At 43.4% G+C, this 12,424-nt stretch overlaps 1 protein-coding gene across 4 annotated transcripts in view; it reads right to left on the bottom strand.

Annotated features, from left to right (window-relative positions):
* Window positions 1–443: 443 nt before the first annotated feature.
* LOC101952463 (pancreatic alpha-amylase) overlaps window positions 444–12,424 on the bottom strand; it is a 35,946-nt gene continuing 23,965 nt past the window's right edge. For all 4 annotated transcript variants that reach the window (XR_010589717.1, XR_010589716.1, XR_010589718.1 and 1 more), the window contains one exon: window positions 444–3,640. Coding sequence is in view for 1 of the 4 variants with exons in the window: in XM_042840647.2 (XP_042696581.1) it covers window positions 3,562–3,640 (79 nt within the window). In the remaining 3 variants the exon portion in view is untranslated. The remainder of the gene's footprint in view (window positions 3,641–12,424) is intronic.

Raw genomic sequence — 12,424 nt, 5'->3', positions numbered from 1 at the left:
AGGAAGGCTGAGTATGATAACAGGACATACGCAAGTCTGTGATTGTACCGGTCCGCACCCCACCCCCTTGCCCTTTCTGTTTCCTAAGCAGTTGTGTTTCTTTTCAATAAATGCATTTTCTTTTCAATAAATGGAATTTTTTCCTTTGATTTTTTTCGCTCTATTATTGCATAAAGGAAAAGATACCTTAGCCCAGGAAAGCAACAGGCCCTGCAAGTCAGTGTATCATACGTAGCAAACACACTACAGTAACTCCTCACTCCTCACTTGACGTTGTAGTTATGTTTCTGAAAAATGCAACTTTAAGCGAAACGATGTTAAGCGAATCCAATTTCCCCATAAGAATTAATGTAAATGAGGGGGTTAGGTTCCAGGGAAATTTTTTTTCACCAGACAAAAGGCTATATTATATATATACCATATATATATATACACACACAGTATAAGTTTTAAACAAACAATTTAATACTGGTACACAGTGATGATGATGGTGAAGCTTGGTTGAGGTGGAGGAGTCAGAGGGTGGGATATTTCCCTTACTGCTAAATGATGAACTAGCAATTGGCTGAGCCCTCAAGGGTTAACACTCTCCCTACACAAGGCAGCAGGAATGGAGGGAGATATGCGCATTTCCCTTAAGTACACTGCCTTGTTAATTAGATGAGCTTGCTGAGACGGCAGCTGCTGCAAGCTCCCTCCGTCTTGAGCCCTGGTGTATCCCCCCTGCTCTATGGAAGATGGTGTAAGTGGGGTGCAGGAGCAGGAGGGAGGGAGACACCCTGACATTAGCCCCCCTCTTCCTTCCCTCCCCCCTGCACAGCAAGCAGGAGTCTCGGGGAGCAGCTCCAAGGCAGAGGGCAGGAGCAGCATATGGCAGTGGGGGGAGGGACCCAGTTGAACTGCAGGCAGCTGCTGCACAAAGAACTTTAGGGGAGCGGGGAGGAGATAGGGGGCTGCCGGTCCACCCTGGTTCCAAGCCCCCACCAGCTAGCTGCAAGGGGCTGCTCTTCCTGCAAGCCGTAGACAAAGCAGGCGGCTGCCAAAGACGTTAGAAGGGAGCTTTGCACAACTTTAAACGAGCATGTTCCCTAATTGATCAGCAACATAACAACGAAACAACGTTAACCGGGATGACTTTAAGTGAGGAGTTACTGTACTCACATTGGAACCACTGCACTTCACTCCCGTGCAGGGCACCAGGCATTACTGGTGGCTTTCAGCCTCAAATTGCTCCCTTAAGGCATCCCTAATCCTTGCAGCCTTGTGCTGGGCTCCTCTAATAGCCCTGCTCTCTGGCCGTTCAAATTCAGCCTCCAGGTGTTGAACCTCTTAGGTCCATGCCTGAGTGAATCTTTCACCCTTCCCTTCACAAATGTTATGGAGGGTACAGCACGCAGATATAACCATGGGGATGCTGTTATCAGCCAGGTCCAGCTTCCCATGCAGAGAGTGCCAGCGACCCTTTAAATGGCTAAAAAATACTCCACAGTCATTCTGCACTGGCTCAGCCTGTTGTTGAACTGCTCCTTACTGCTTTCAAGGCTCCCTGTGTAGGGTTTCATGTGCCATGGCATTAAAGGGTAGGCAGGGTCTCCAAGGATTATAATGGGCATTTCAACTTTCCCTACGGTGATCTTCTGGTCTGGGAAAAAAGTCCCAACCTGCAGCTTCCTGAACAGGCCAGTGTTGCGAAAGATGTGTGCATCATGCTCCTTTCCAGGCCAGCCTGCGTTAATGTCAATGAAATGCCCATGGTGATCCACAAGCGCCTGGAGAACCATAGAGAAGTAGCCCTTCTGATTAATGTACTCAGAGGCTAGGTGGGCTGGTGCTAAAATTGGAATATGCATCCTGTGATGTTGTGCAGTCTATATGGTTTTATAAAAACATGATAATAAGTGAATATAATGTAACTGGGATAGTTTTAGAAAAAATATGGTAATAAGTGAATATAACGTAACTGGGATATGCTTCATGCAAAAGGTCTCTTGTAAGGTACCATTACAAAGCTTATAATCTACTGAGTGTGATCATCCTATTTGTAGAAATGTACCACTCTTGTATCTAAAACTAGAAATATAAAACATAACTCTGAGGGCCTATTGTAATTATGTAAAGTGTGGGCCATTAAGGATGGTTCGGAATCTTGATGACTCCCATTGTCTGCAGATGGCTGTATTTACCTGTGAGCCTTCCTGTATATGTGTGTGCTGGCAAGTGAGCAATGAAGTCTTGCAGTGACATGTGATCATGTCACCTGAACTGGACTCCATCTTTAACCTGGTGCTTTTCCAGTGAGGGGGTTGGAAACCCAGAGGGACAAAGGGTTCCCGCCTTATGCAAAAGATATATAAAGGGGTGGAAGAGAACAAAGGGAGAGAGGAGCCATCATGAAGAATCCCCTAGCTACCACCTGAGCTGCAACAAGAGCTGTACCAGGGGAAAGAATTGTGCCCAGGCCTGGAAGGTGTCCAGTCTGAGAAAAACTTACTGAAGCATCTCTGAGGGTGAGATTATCTGTATTTAGTTTGATTAGACATAGATTTGCGCATTTTATTTTATTTTGCTTGGTGACTTACTTTGTTCTGTCTGTTACTACTTTGAACCACTTAAATCCTACTGTCTGTATTCAATAAAATCACTTTTTATTTAGTAATTTACTCAGAGTATGTATTAATACCTGAGGGAGCAAACAACTGTGCATATCTCTCTATCAGTGTTATAGAGGGCGAACAATTTATGAGTTTGCCCTGCATAAGCTTTATGCAGGGTAAAACGAATTTATCTGGGTTTAGACCCCACTGGGAGTTGGGCATCTGAGTGCTAAAGACAAGCAAACTTCTGTGAACTGTTTTCAGGTAAACTTGCAGCTTTGGGGCAAGTGATTCAGACCCTGGGTCTGTGTTGGGGCAGACGGGAGTGTCTGGCTCAGCAAGACAGGGTGCTGGAGTCCTGAGCTGGCAGGGAAAACAGGAGCAGAGGTAGTCTTTGCACATCGGGTGGCAGCTCCCAGGGGGGTTTCTGTGATCCAACCCGTCACACATCCCATCTATTGCTCCTCTGCAGTTAGGGAAACCCATTTGTGCAAAGCCAGCCACAATGTCATGCACTTTACCCAGAGTCATAGTTCTTCTGAGCAGGATGCGATTAATGGCCCTGCAAACTTGGATCAACACGATTCCAACAGTCGAATTCCCCACTCCAAACTGGTTAGCGACCGATCGGTAGCTGTCTGGCGTTGCCAGCTTCCAGATTGCAATAGCCACCCGCTTCTCCACCGTTAAGGCAGCTCTCAATCTTGTGTCCTTGCACCGCAGGGTGGGGGCGAGCTCATCACACAGTCCCATGAAAGTGGCTTATCTCATGCGAAAGTTCTGCAGCCACTTCCCGTGATCCCAGACTTGCATGACGATGTGATCCCACCACTCAGTGCTTGTTTCCCGAGCCTAAAAGCATCATTCCACGGTGGTGAGCATGTCCTTGAATGCCACAAACAATCTCGTGTCGTATGCGTTACTCAAGTCAATATCATCATCTGAGTTCTCACTGTCACTTTGGAGCTTAAGGAATAACCCGACTGCCAAACGTGATGTGCTGGTGAGACTCGTCAGCATATTCCTCAGAAGTTCGGGCTCCATTCCTGCAGACCAAAAGGGAAGACAGAGTGCACAAAAAACGTTGAAAGATGGCGCCAATTGTGGACGGAAGCAGTGGGATTGCTGGGTTGCAAACCAATGTATCACAGGACGTTGGGACAGGACCCAGAATACCCTGCACCCCACACACTCTTCCCACAAGCCACAGTGCCAGAATGGGAAGAAGTGCTCTGTGGAATAGCTGCCCACAACACACTGCTCCCAATGTCTCTGCAAGTGCCGCAAATGTGGCCACGCCAGTGCACTTGCAGCTGTCAGTGTGGACAGATTGCAGCGCTTTCCCTACTGCGCACTACGAAGGCTGGTTTAACGCAAAGCGCTCTACATTTGCAAGTGTAGCCATGCCTGAAAGCTATTAGGTTGGTCTGACACAATTTGTTCTTGAGAAATCCATGCTGACTGTTACTTATCACCTTATTATCTGCTAGGTGTTTGCAAATTGATTGCTAAATCATTTGCTTCATTATCTTTCCAGGTACTGAAGTTAAGCTGACTGATCTGTAATTCTCCAGGTTGTCCTTATTTCCATTTTTATAGATTGGCACTATATTTGCTCTTTTCCAGTCCTCTGGAATCTCTCCAATCTTCCATGACTTTTTAAAGATAATTGCTAATGGTTCGGATATCTCCTCCGTCAGCTCCTTGAGTATTCTAGGATGTATTTCATCAGGTCCTGGTGACTTGAAGACATCTAACTTGTTTTTAACTTGTTTTTTTCCCTATTTTAGCCTCTGATCCTACCTCGTTTTCATGGGCATTCACTGTGTTAGACATACAATTGTGTCTCTAGCTATCTTAATATAATTTTGTGCCTTGACCTTCCTAATTTTGTCCCTACAAACGTGTGTTATTTGTTTATATTCATCCTTTGTCATTTGACCTAGTTTTGACTTTTTGTAGGACTTTTTTTTTTTTTTTTTGAGTTTCAGACCATTGAAGATCTCCTAGTTAAGCCAGGATGAAGATGAGTGATACCAGTGGATTCCTCCCATTAGCTGAGTTTGCAGCTGACAGCACATGGCAGGAGGGAGGTAAAAGCTCCAAATCCGAGGAACTAAGGATCTCTATGCTGCTTGGACTTTGGGGGCGGGGAGGGGGATGGTATAAGCAAGAGATCCCCAGCTGCTAATACAGGCTTCTATAATCACAAAGCTATATTACCTTTTGAAACCTAAGACTAACTCATTCATGTCTGTTTGCTTGCTTTAACCTTGTAAATAACTCTCTAATTTCCTTTTTCTGTTTAATATATCTTCAAGTAGTTTAGTAAAGGCTTGGCTTTGGTGTGAGACTTAAAGCGCAATTGACCTGGAGTAAGTGACTGATCCTTTGGGCAGGGCCGGCTCCAGGCACCAGCGCAGAAAGCAGGTGCTTGGGGCGGCCAATGGAGAGGGGTGGCATGTCCGGCTCTTCGGTGGCGGGTCCCTCAGTCCCTCTCGGAGGGAAGGACCTGCTGGTGAATTGCCACCGAAGAATGAAGCGGCGGCGATAGAGCTGCTGCCGAAGTGCCACTGATCGTGGCTTTTTTTTTTTTTTTTTTTTGCACTGCTTGGGGCGGCAAAAACACTGGAGCCGGCCCTGCCTTTGGGATTAGGAGTAACCTGAATATTGCTGTGATTCTTGGTGTAAGTGGCCATCTGTCACAGAGATATGCTCATCTGGGTGGCAAGACAGACTGGAATACCCAAGGGGACTGTCTGTGACTCTGTGTTGAAGCTGTTAAAGTGCCTGAGGAGTTTGCACTTAGTGCAGTTCATTGGTGAAATCCAAGTTTAGAACTCACTACCTCTTAAGGGTTTGTGCCCTGGTTTTTAAACAAGGTTAATGCAAGTAAACCTATATACACATGGGGATCTTTTGCCTATGCTTAGCAGTCTTTGTCCCTCAGAGTCCAGGCAGCATAAAGATACAGTTTCTTCTCATTAGGGCTTTTTATTCCTTTTCACACCCTTCTGCTTCAAGTTGCGAGTTCAGTTGTTGGGAGGAATTCAATTGCATGTCTCCTCTTCCATGGCATGGGGAGGGGTCTCTTGTCTTCTCATGTTTATGGTCCTTCTTTTGTTGGGCAGGAGATAACCTCCTGAGGCAAACTAGTGGTTTACACTTGCTAATGCTTTTCTCCTGTCTAGTGACTTACAGTTACAGAGCAAACACGTAAATATTACCGTTAACATGGATGACAGTTCATTATAAGTGCAGTTAAGGCATGCAGCAATTTACAAGCATTCCATAAAGTCTAAACACTAAGCACATTTTTATAACTCTAATACCTCTTTTAACAATACTAACACACCGGTGATCTGACTGGTTCCAGCTGAGAAATAGGGCTCTTGGCATGAGCTGGTACCTGGTCTGCTAGCGTCATAGTATCTTTGGTACATGTTTACCATATCATCCTTTCCATGGCACCTGGAAAACATTCTGCTTACACAGAGCTGAATTTACACCAGGGTGTAACTCCATTAAAGTCTATGTAACTGTACTTGTTTAAATCATACATGCTTTGGGCCAGATCTTCACTCCTGCTAAACCTCCTTGTGGTAGCTTCTCCTTTTTTTCATGGAGCATACTTTGGGCTAATTGTCATAACTGAGAGTTCACCATTGGCATAAGTGAGAGTAACCCCACCAAAGTCAATGACATTACATCCACTTATGCAGACTGCAATTTTGAGCCTAATTCTGAAGACAAGATGATTTTCTGGTCTCTAAGGAGGAGCATATTTCCTCATGCCTTTTTTCTGGTTGTAAACTTCCCCCAGAACTGAATTTTATCTCAAGCCAGATTAACTAAGGAAGGAAGAGCTGTATCGATATAGATAGGGGAATTTCCATGAGGCAGTGTATAGTCACCTGAGTTCCAGTTGGGCCAGGATATTGGAACTAATTTACCCACTACTGCAAAAAAAATCATAGCTTTTTTAACAATCAAGACCTTTATGTAGGGCATCTAAATGACAGAACTGCCCAACCCCCTCACACACACACCCCACCACCACCCCTGCTACCATTCTGGGGCACTGATTTAATGTTAAGTCAGAGGAATAGGTGCCACAATGAGAAAACAGTTACAGAGGAAGTGCTTGTACTAGAATATTATTCAGAATGCTTTGCTGACAGGAATAGCTCTGTTTTTGCCATATGAATATATGACTGCAATTCATTACAATGGGAATTTTTTATTTGTATGGTGAGGACAAGAGACTATGCACTTTTTAAAAAAAAATACTCAGAGATTTGCATAGAAAGAGCTTGTACACTTGAGCGGCAATAGAAGTTCAAGTGTTATGTGCTTTTAGAGTTTGTGATTTGTTTCCATTTGCGCATAATGATAACTTGAATCAGACTTTAGTCTCTATAAAAGGCATAATAGATTACTAGCTTCCCTTTATAGCTCTTTTTCTTTTGCTAGAAAAATAAGAGTGACTCATGGAAACCGTCTGACAATGAGACATGCAGAGCTGGAAAAAAGAAAAGACTGAGTTTACGCTCTTGAATAGTGCTGAGCAAAAAAATCACAATGAATTAACCTTTCATTCCACTCATGGAAAAGCCATGAGCAGAAACACAGTTTCCTTGAATGTGTACATTATCTGGATGTTTTTGAATTTTTTACTCTGTGGATCATAAATACAGTATTCAAAATTCATGCTGTATTGCTTTATTGTGGTTGGTCAGATCTATCATGTGGCAGTTCCCTGATTGGAAGAGTTTGCAAGTACTTTCAGCATGAATATTTGTGTGAATTTAAAATTCAGTATCCATTAATATTTGCATATGCAACTTTGAAATTCACATTGCTTCTGTGCAAAGTTTATTCCAATAAAGCCTGATCATTCAAATGTTCATGGAAAACATCAAAAGAGAGCAGGCACGACCAAAACAAATTAATTTAGAAAGATGAACAAATATTTGCAAAAGTGTTGTGCATTATTTCCCAACTGTACTTTTGCCCTGTTTTCAACCACTACAGGTTACTTTATTATCCAGAATAATTATGATCAGAGAATTCACTTTCATATGCCAAACATCAAATCATGTCCCATGTATTTAAATTCAACTGCAAAGCTGCTGGTGCTACTGCTTTGTAGAAGATGCAGAATATTGGCCACAATACAAGAAAATGCTTATTTTCTATACTCGATACCTTTTAAAGCTAAGCTTTCAGTATATTTCTGGGAAGTGGAGGATTATAGCAATCTGATTTTTGCAGAATTGTGCTAGATACTAGTAATGCATGAAACAGTTAAACTCTGTGTGCAGGTTAGTGAATGAGTGGAATATGTATTGCCTGGAAAGAATCATTGTCATGGGTTTGTACCATTTGTATATGTTAGCTTAATATGCTACTGCAGCTACCCAGAGCTGTGAGCCACTGTGTTACCTCTCTGCCCTGGCAAGAGTGAGTTTTGTTTGTGATTAGACTGAGTATCAATTCCCTGCCACCACTAGTCTGTCTTCCTCAAGGCTCACCCAGCCCAAACTGCGCTGAGCAGCTAACACTCCGTGAACTCCAGCATCAAACAAATAGCCCCTATCATTGGGTATTCAAAAAATATTACGTTCACTGCTCTGTTTAAGAGTCAGTACATCACAGCTTATTAATTTAACTGGGGTAAATACACTCTTCCCTTACATATCACTGAATTGGTTTATAGTAAAGTAAGTTTATTAACAAAAGAGCATGGATTCAGTGATACCAGATATTAGAGAAAAAAGTAGAGAAAACACATGTCTAAAAGTCTAAAATTTAGTCTAGCAAAATAGTCTTTGTTCAGGATGGTTTCTGTTACCCAGTCTCCCTTCCAGCTTTTTACTGGCCAGCCTGGCCAGGACCCATCACAGAGATCAGATCACTTGGTTTCTTTGTCTCCTAGGTGAAGGAAAAAGATGGAGTGTCTCTCTCTCTCTCTCTTTTGCTTATATCCCTAAAGGGATGTTTTTGCCTTACACAGGCTATGGCTACACTACGACGCATTTAGCAACACGGCTGTGCCACTACAGCCGTGCCGCTAAAAGCCATGCAGCGTAGCTGCTGTTTGTTGGCAGGGGTGGACAAACTTTTTGGCCCCAGGGTCACATCGGGGAATAGAAATTGTATGATGGGCCATGAATGCTCACAAAATTGGGGTTAGGGTGTGGGAGAGGGTGAGGGTTCTGGTTGGGGGTGTGGGCTCTGGGGTGGGGCTAGGGATGAGGAGTTTGGGTTGTAGAAGAGTGAGCTGTGCTGGGACCGAGGGGTTCAGAGGGCGGGAACGGGATCAGGGCTGAGGCAGAGGTGCAGGTTCCAGCTGGGGGTGCGTGCTCTGGGGTGGGGCTGGGGATGAGGGGTCTGGGGTTCAGGAGGGTGCTCTGGGCTGGGATCGAGGGGTTTGGAGAGTGGGGGGGATCAAGGCTGGGGCATGGGGTTGGGGCATGGGGAGAGGTTCAGGGGTGCAGGCTCCGAGTGGCGCTTACCTCAAGCGGCTCCCGGAAGCAGTGGCATGTCCCTTCTCCGGCTCCTACACAGAGGCACGGCCAGGCGGCTCTGCGTGCTGCCCCATCCGCAGGCACTGCCCCTTCAGCTCGCATTGGAGCATGTAGGAGCTGGAGAAGGGCCATGCCTCAGCTTCTGGGAGCTACGTGGTGCGGCCCCCGACCGTGTGCCCTGGCCGGAATACCGGAGCAGGGCTGAGCCGCGTGGTGCAGCCGCCGACCCGCGTGGTGCGGCTCCTGACCTAGAATCCCGGCTGGAGTGGGGCCAAGCCCCAGATGCTGCTCCCCAGCAGGAGCTTGTGGGCCGGCTTAAAATGGCCTGCGGGCCGTAGTTTGCCCACCTCTGCTCTAACCCATCACCCATCTGCCCTACTTGGCACAATGAAAGTATATCTTGACTGGAAATACTGAAAAAAAGGATCTTTCCTAATGCAGAAAGGAAACTATGTTTAATGTTCAAAATAGATTACGACAATAATACTCCACTACCAGTATTAGCAAGGTCCTAAACCATAGTGTAGCCCCACCCCCCATTCCTTTTCACACACCCCAATTTCTTCTGTTAAACTACTACTGTCCTTAAAATGTTCTGTAAATCTAAGTTAGAGATATCATTGCCAATAATGGATACATATAGACCAGCTGGGTGATATAAATCAAGGCATTATCTCACACCTACACTCATAATTAATTATCTTTTCATTGATCTTCCTTCTGTTCCAGTCTATTTCCCTTAAATGCCTCCATATGTTGTATGGCACAAAACAAAACATACTTTAACAACATCTTGATACATACAAGATTCTGCTTAGTTTGAGTTATGAAGTCTATGAAATTTAGCTCTCCCAAATCATGTCATTATAGACTCCACATTGTCTAAAGGAGTGTTATCAGTAAGATAGTACCTTATGCCCTTTGCACTTCAATGCAGTTTGAAGAGAGCATAGAGCTCTTTCTAACAGGTTTCTATCCTCATCATTAGTGAGTGAGTGAGTTTTCTTTGAGGCTGGAGTGCCTATAAAGAGTAAAGCTTCCAAACAGTGAGAGAAAATGTTCACTCTCTTCTTTTCCCATTGCTACCTACTCAGTATGATGCTGAATATTTGTAAAGATTCCAGAGAAAGCGAACAGCCCAAGTGCTGGAAATGTAAAAGTTATCAACCTGCCAAGTGTCCTGCTCTAGGTGTGATGCTCACTCACTGGATCCTATTCCCACACATTTCCTCTGTTTTATTGAAATTTCGTACTCCAAACAAGAACTGAGCAGGATGTTCCCTCTTCTCAGGTGTCTGGGCCTGAGGTAGAGTCACAATCACAGGTAGTCTGTGTAGAAGAACCAGCTGGAAATGAAATGGTAGTCAGCAGTGGCTTAAGCAGTGGTGTGCAGCAGAATGGTGAGGGAAGGGAAATGCTGTGGGGGAAGAGGAAGGGCTTAGGGAGAAAGGAGACATGGGGGAAGCACAATGGAAGGACAAGGAACTGAGAGAGTACAGTAAATGGGGAAGTTAGACGAGAGAAGAAGGTGAATTGGGCAAATGGGAGACAATAGGGGAGGCAAACGAATGCACAAAACTTCCTAGGGAGGGATGGATCTTCCCTTTGGCCCCATAATCAAAGATTGATTTCACTCACTCCTCCTCTCAAGCAGCTCTTTGTAACTGGGTTGCTCTGGAAGTGCTTTCTGCACTAAGGAATCTGAAGAAATCTACATTACAAACAGGTTTTCATTTTCCTGTTGGATGAATTTTTCAGATCTCAAAGGGAAAACAATCATGTTTTAGTTTATGCTGCTGTGGAGTGGACACACAACTATAAATCATCTTCCAGCCAATTTAAAAGCAGCCTGGTAGACTGATACTTCATCAAAAAGTGAGGGTGTCTCTCTTTGCTATTAGTGATCCAGCATCACAACTTCTCGTTGCCTCTTCCAGTCAGTCACATGGGACATACAACTCTAGATTCAATAAAGAATATAAATAATAATTTACAGACAGCCTCCATGGTACAAACGGTGAATAAGACAAGATTTACTTGTTGTTTCTTAGGCACTACATCCAGACACAGCTGCATATAGTTAAATGGAACATATTTATTGGAAATGGGCCTGCTATCCACTGGCAAGGTTTGAATTTCCAAAAGCAACTGAAACATTCAGGCCCTGGAGTATTGAAATGCTGTTATTTTGTAGTATGTTTGAGATGCCTTATAATTCACTGTTAAAGCTAGAGGCAGTTCTGTTATAGTTTAGGTGGCAGAAATAGGTTTGAAGAGAAATTGTCAGTCATAATTACTACAACAGTGTTTTCTTGTGCGTGCATGTATTACAAGTCTTGCAAATTTTGTTGTTTTTCATAAAGCCCTGACTGCTACAGATAAACTGATTACATGAGGATCCCTGCTTTCATTTTTCTTTTACAGGTAAATTTCTAGTTCTCATGATTGTAGAGAAAAGATTGAAAATCTGATTCAAGTGCACCTTATAGGCTCAAAAACTTGAAGTCAAACTAAAAGAACCCAAAATGTATTATACTTAAAAGTCTTATGATATCTAAGTCAATCTTGTGGCTCATTATTTTGTAATGTTTGCAGTTGGCAATACTGCTACAAATCATTAGAATACTGATCTATGCCATGATCCCGTATAACTGAGTTAAATTGTATTATTTGAGTGAATAAAGTAACCTGAGTTTGGCCCACAGTGGCTAGTTGACTAATATACTGTTTGTCCATACATAGCTGAAATATTTAAAAAGACAATGAGTACTTAAGCAAATGAATCACTATGAATTTCACCATTGTAGCAATTGAAACTATAAAGAAGATGAATTATAGACATCCTGGTTTGCCTCAGGAAATTCTCCACTTAATGTTGTTATAAAATATTTTAAAGTTGTGGTTTAAAATCTTCACTCTTTCATATTGACATACAAAATTATAAAATGAAGGACTCAATGACAGTGCTTTAAATATACAACTAGAATTGTGTGGTTAATTATAAGATTTCCCCAAAGAACTTAAAGAACAAAATGTCAGTGACACTTGGTGGATATCCAGGAGGCGAAGAGGGAAGGGGAATCAACAAAACATCACATCAATTCTAACACCAATCTAAACTCAGTGCACTTTGTTCCTGTACTCTTATTCTGGTATGTGCCTCTTTCTAAAACAAGCTATGTCAGTGGCTCTGCGTCATAAACATCATTCTCTTTCCCAGAATTTATATTCAAGGACAAAAAGAGCAAACAGATCACGTTTGCCCATCTGTTCATTTTCTAATCAAAGACCTTTGAAGGT

This window comes from Chrysemys picta, chromosome 8, assembly GCF_011386835.1.
Source record: "Chrysemys picta bellii isolate R12L10 chromosome 8, ASM1138683v2, whole genome shotgun sequence".
NCBI classification, from domain to species: Eukaryota; Metazoa; Chordata; order Testudines; family Emydidae; genus Chrysemys; species Chrysemys picta.
This window is presented reverse-complemented; position numbering and strand designations above follow the sequence as displayed.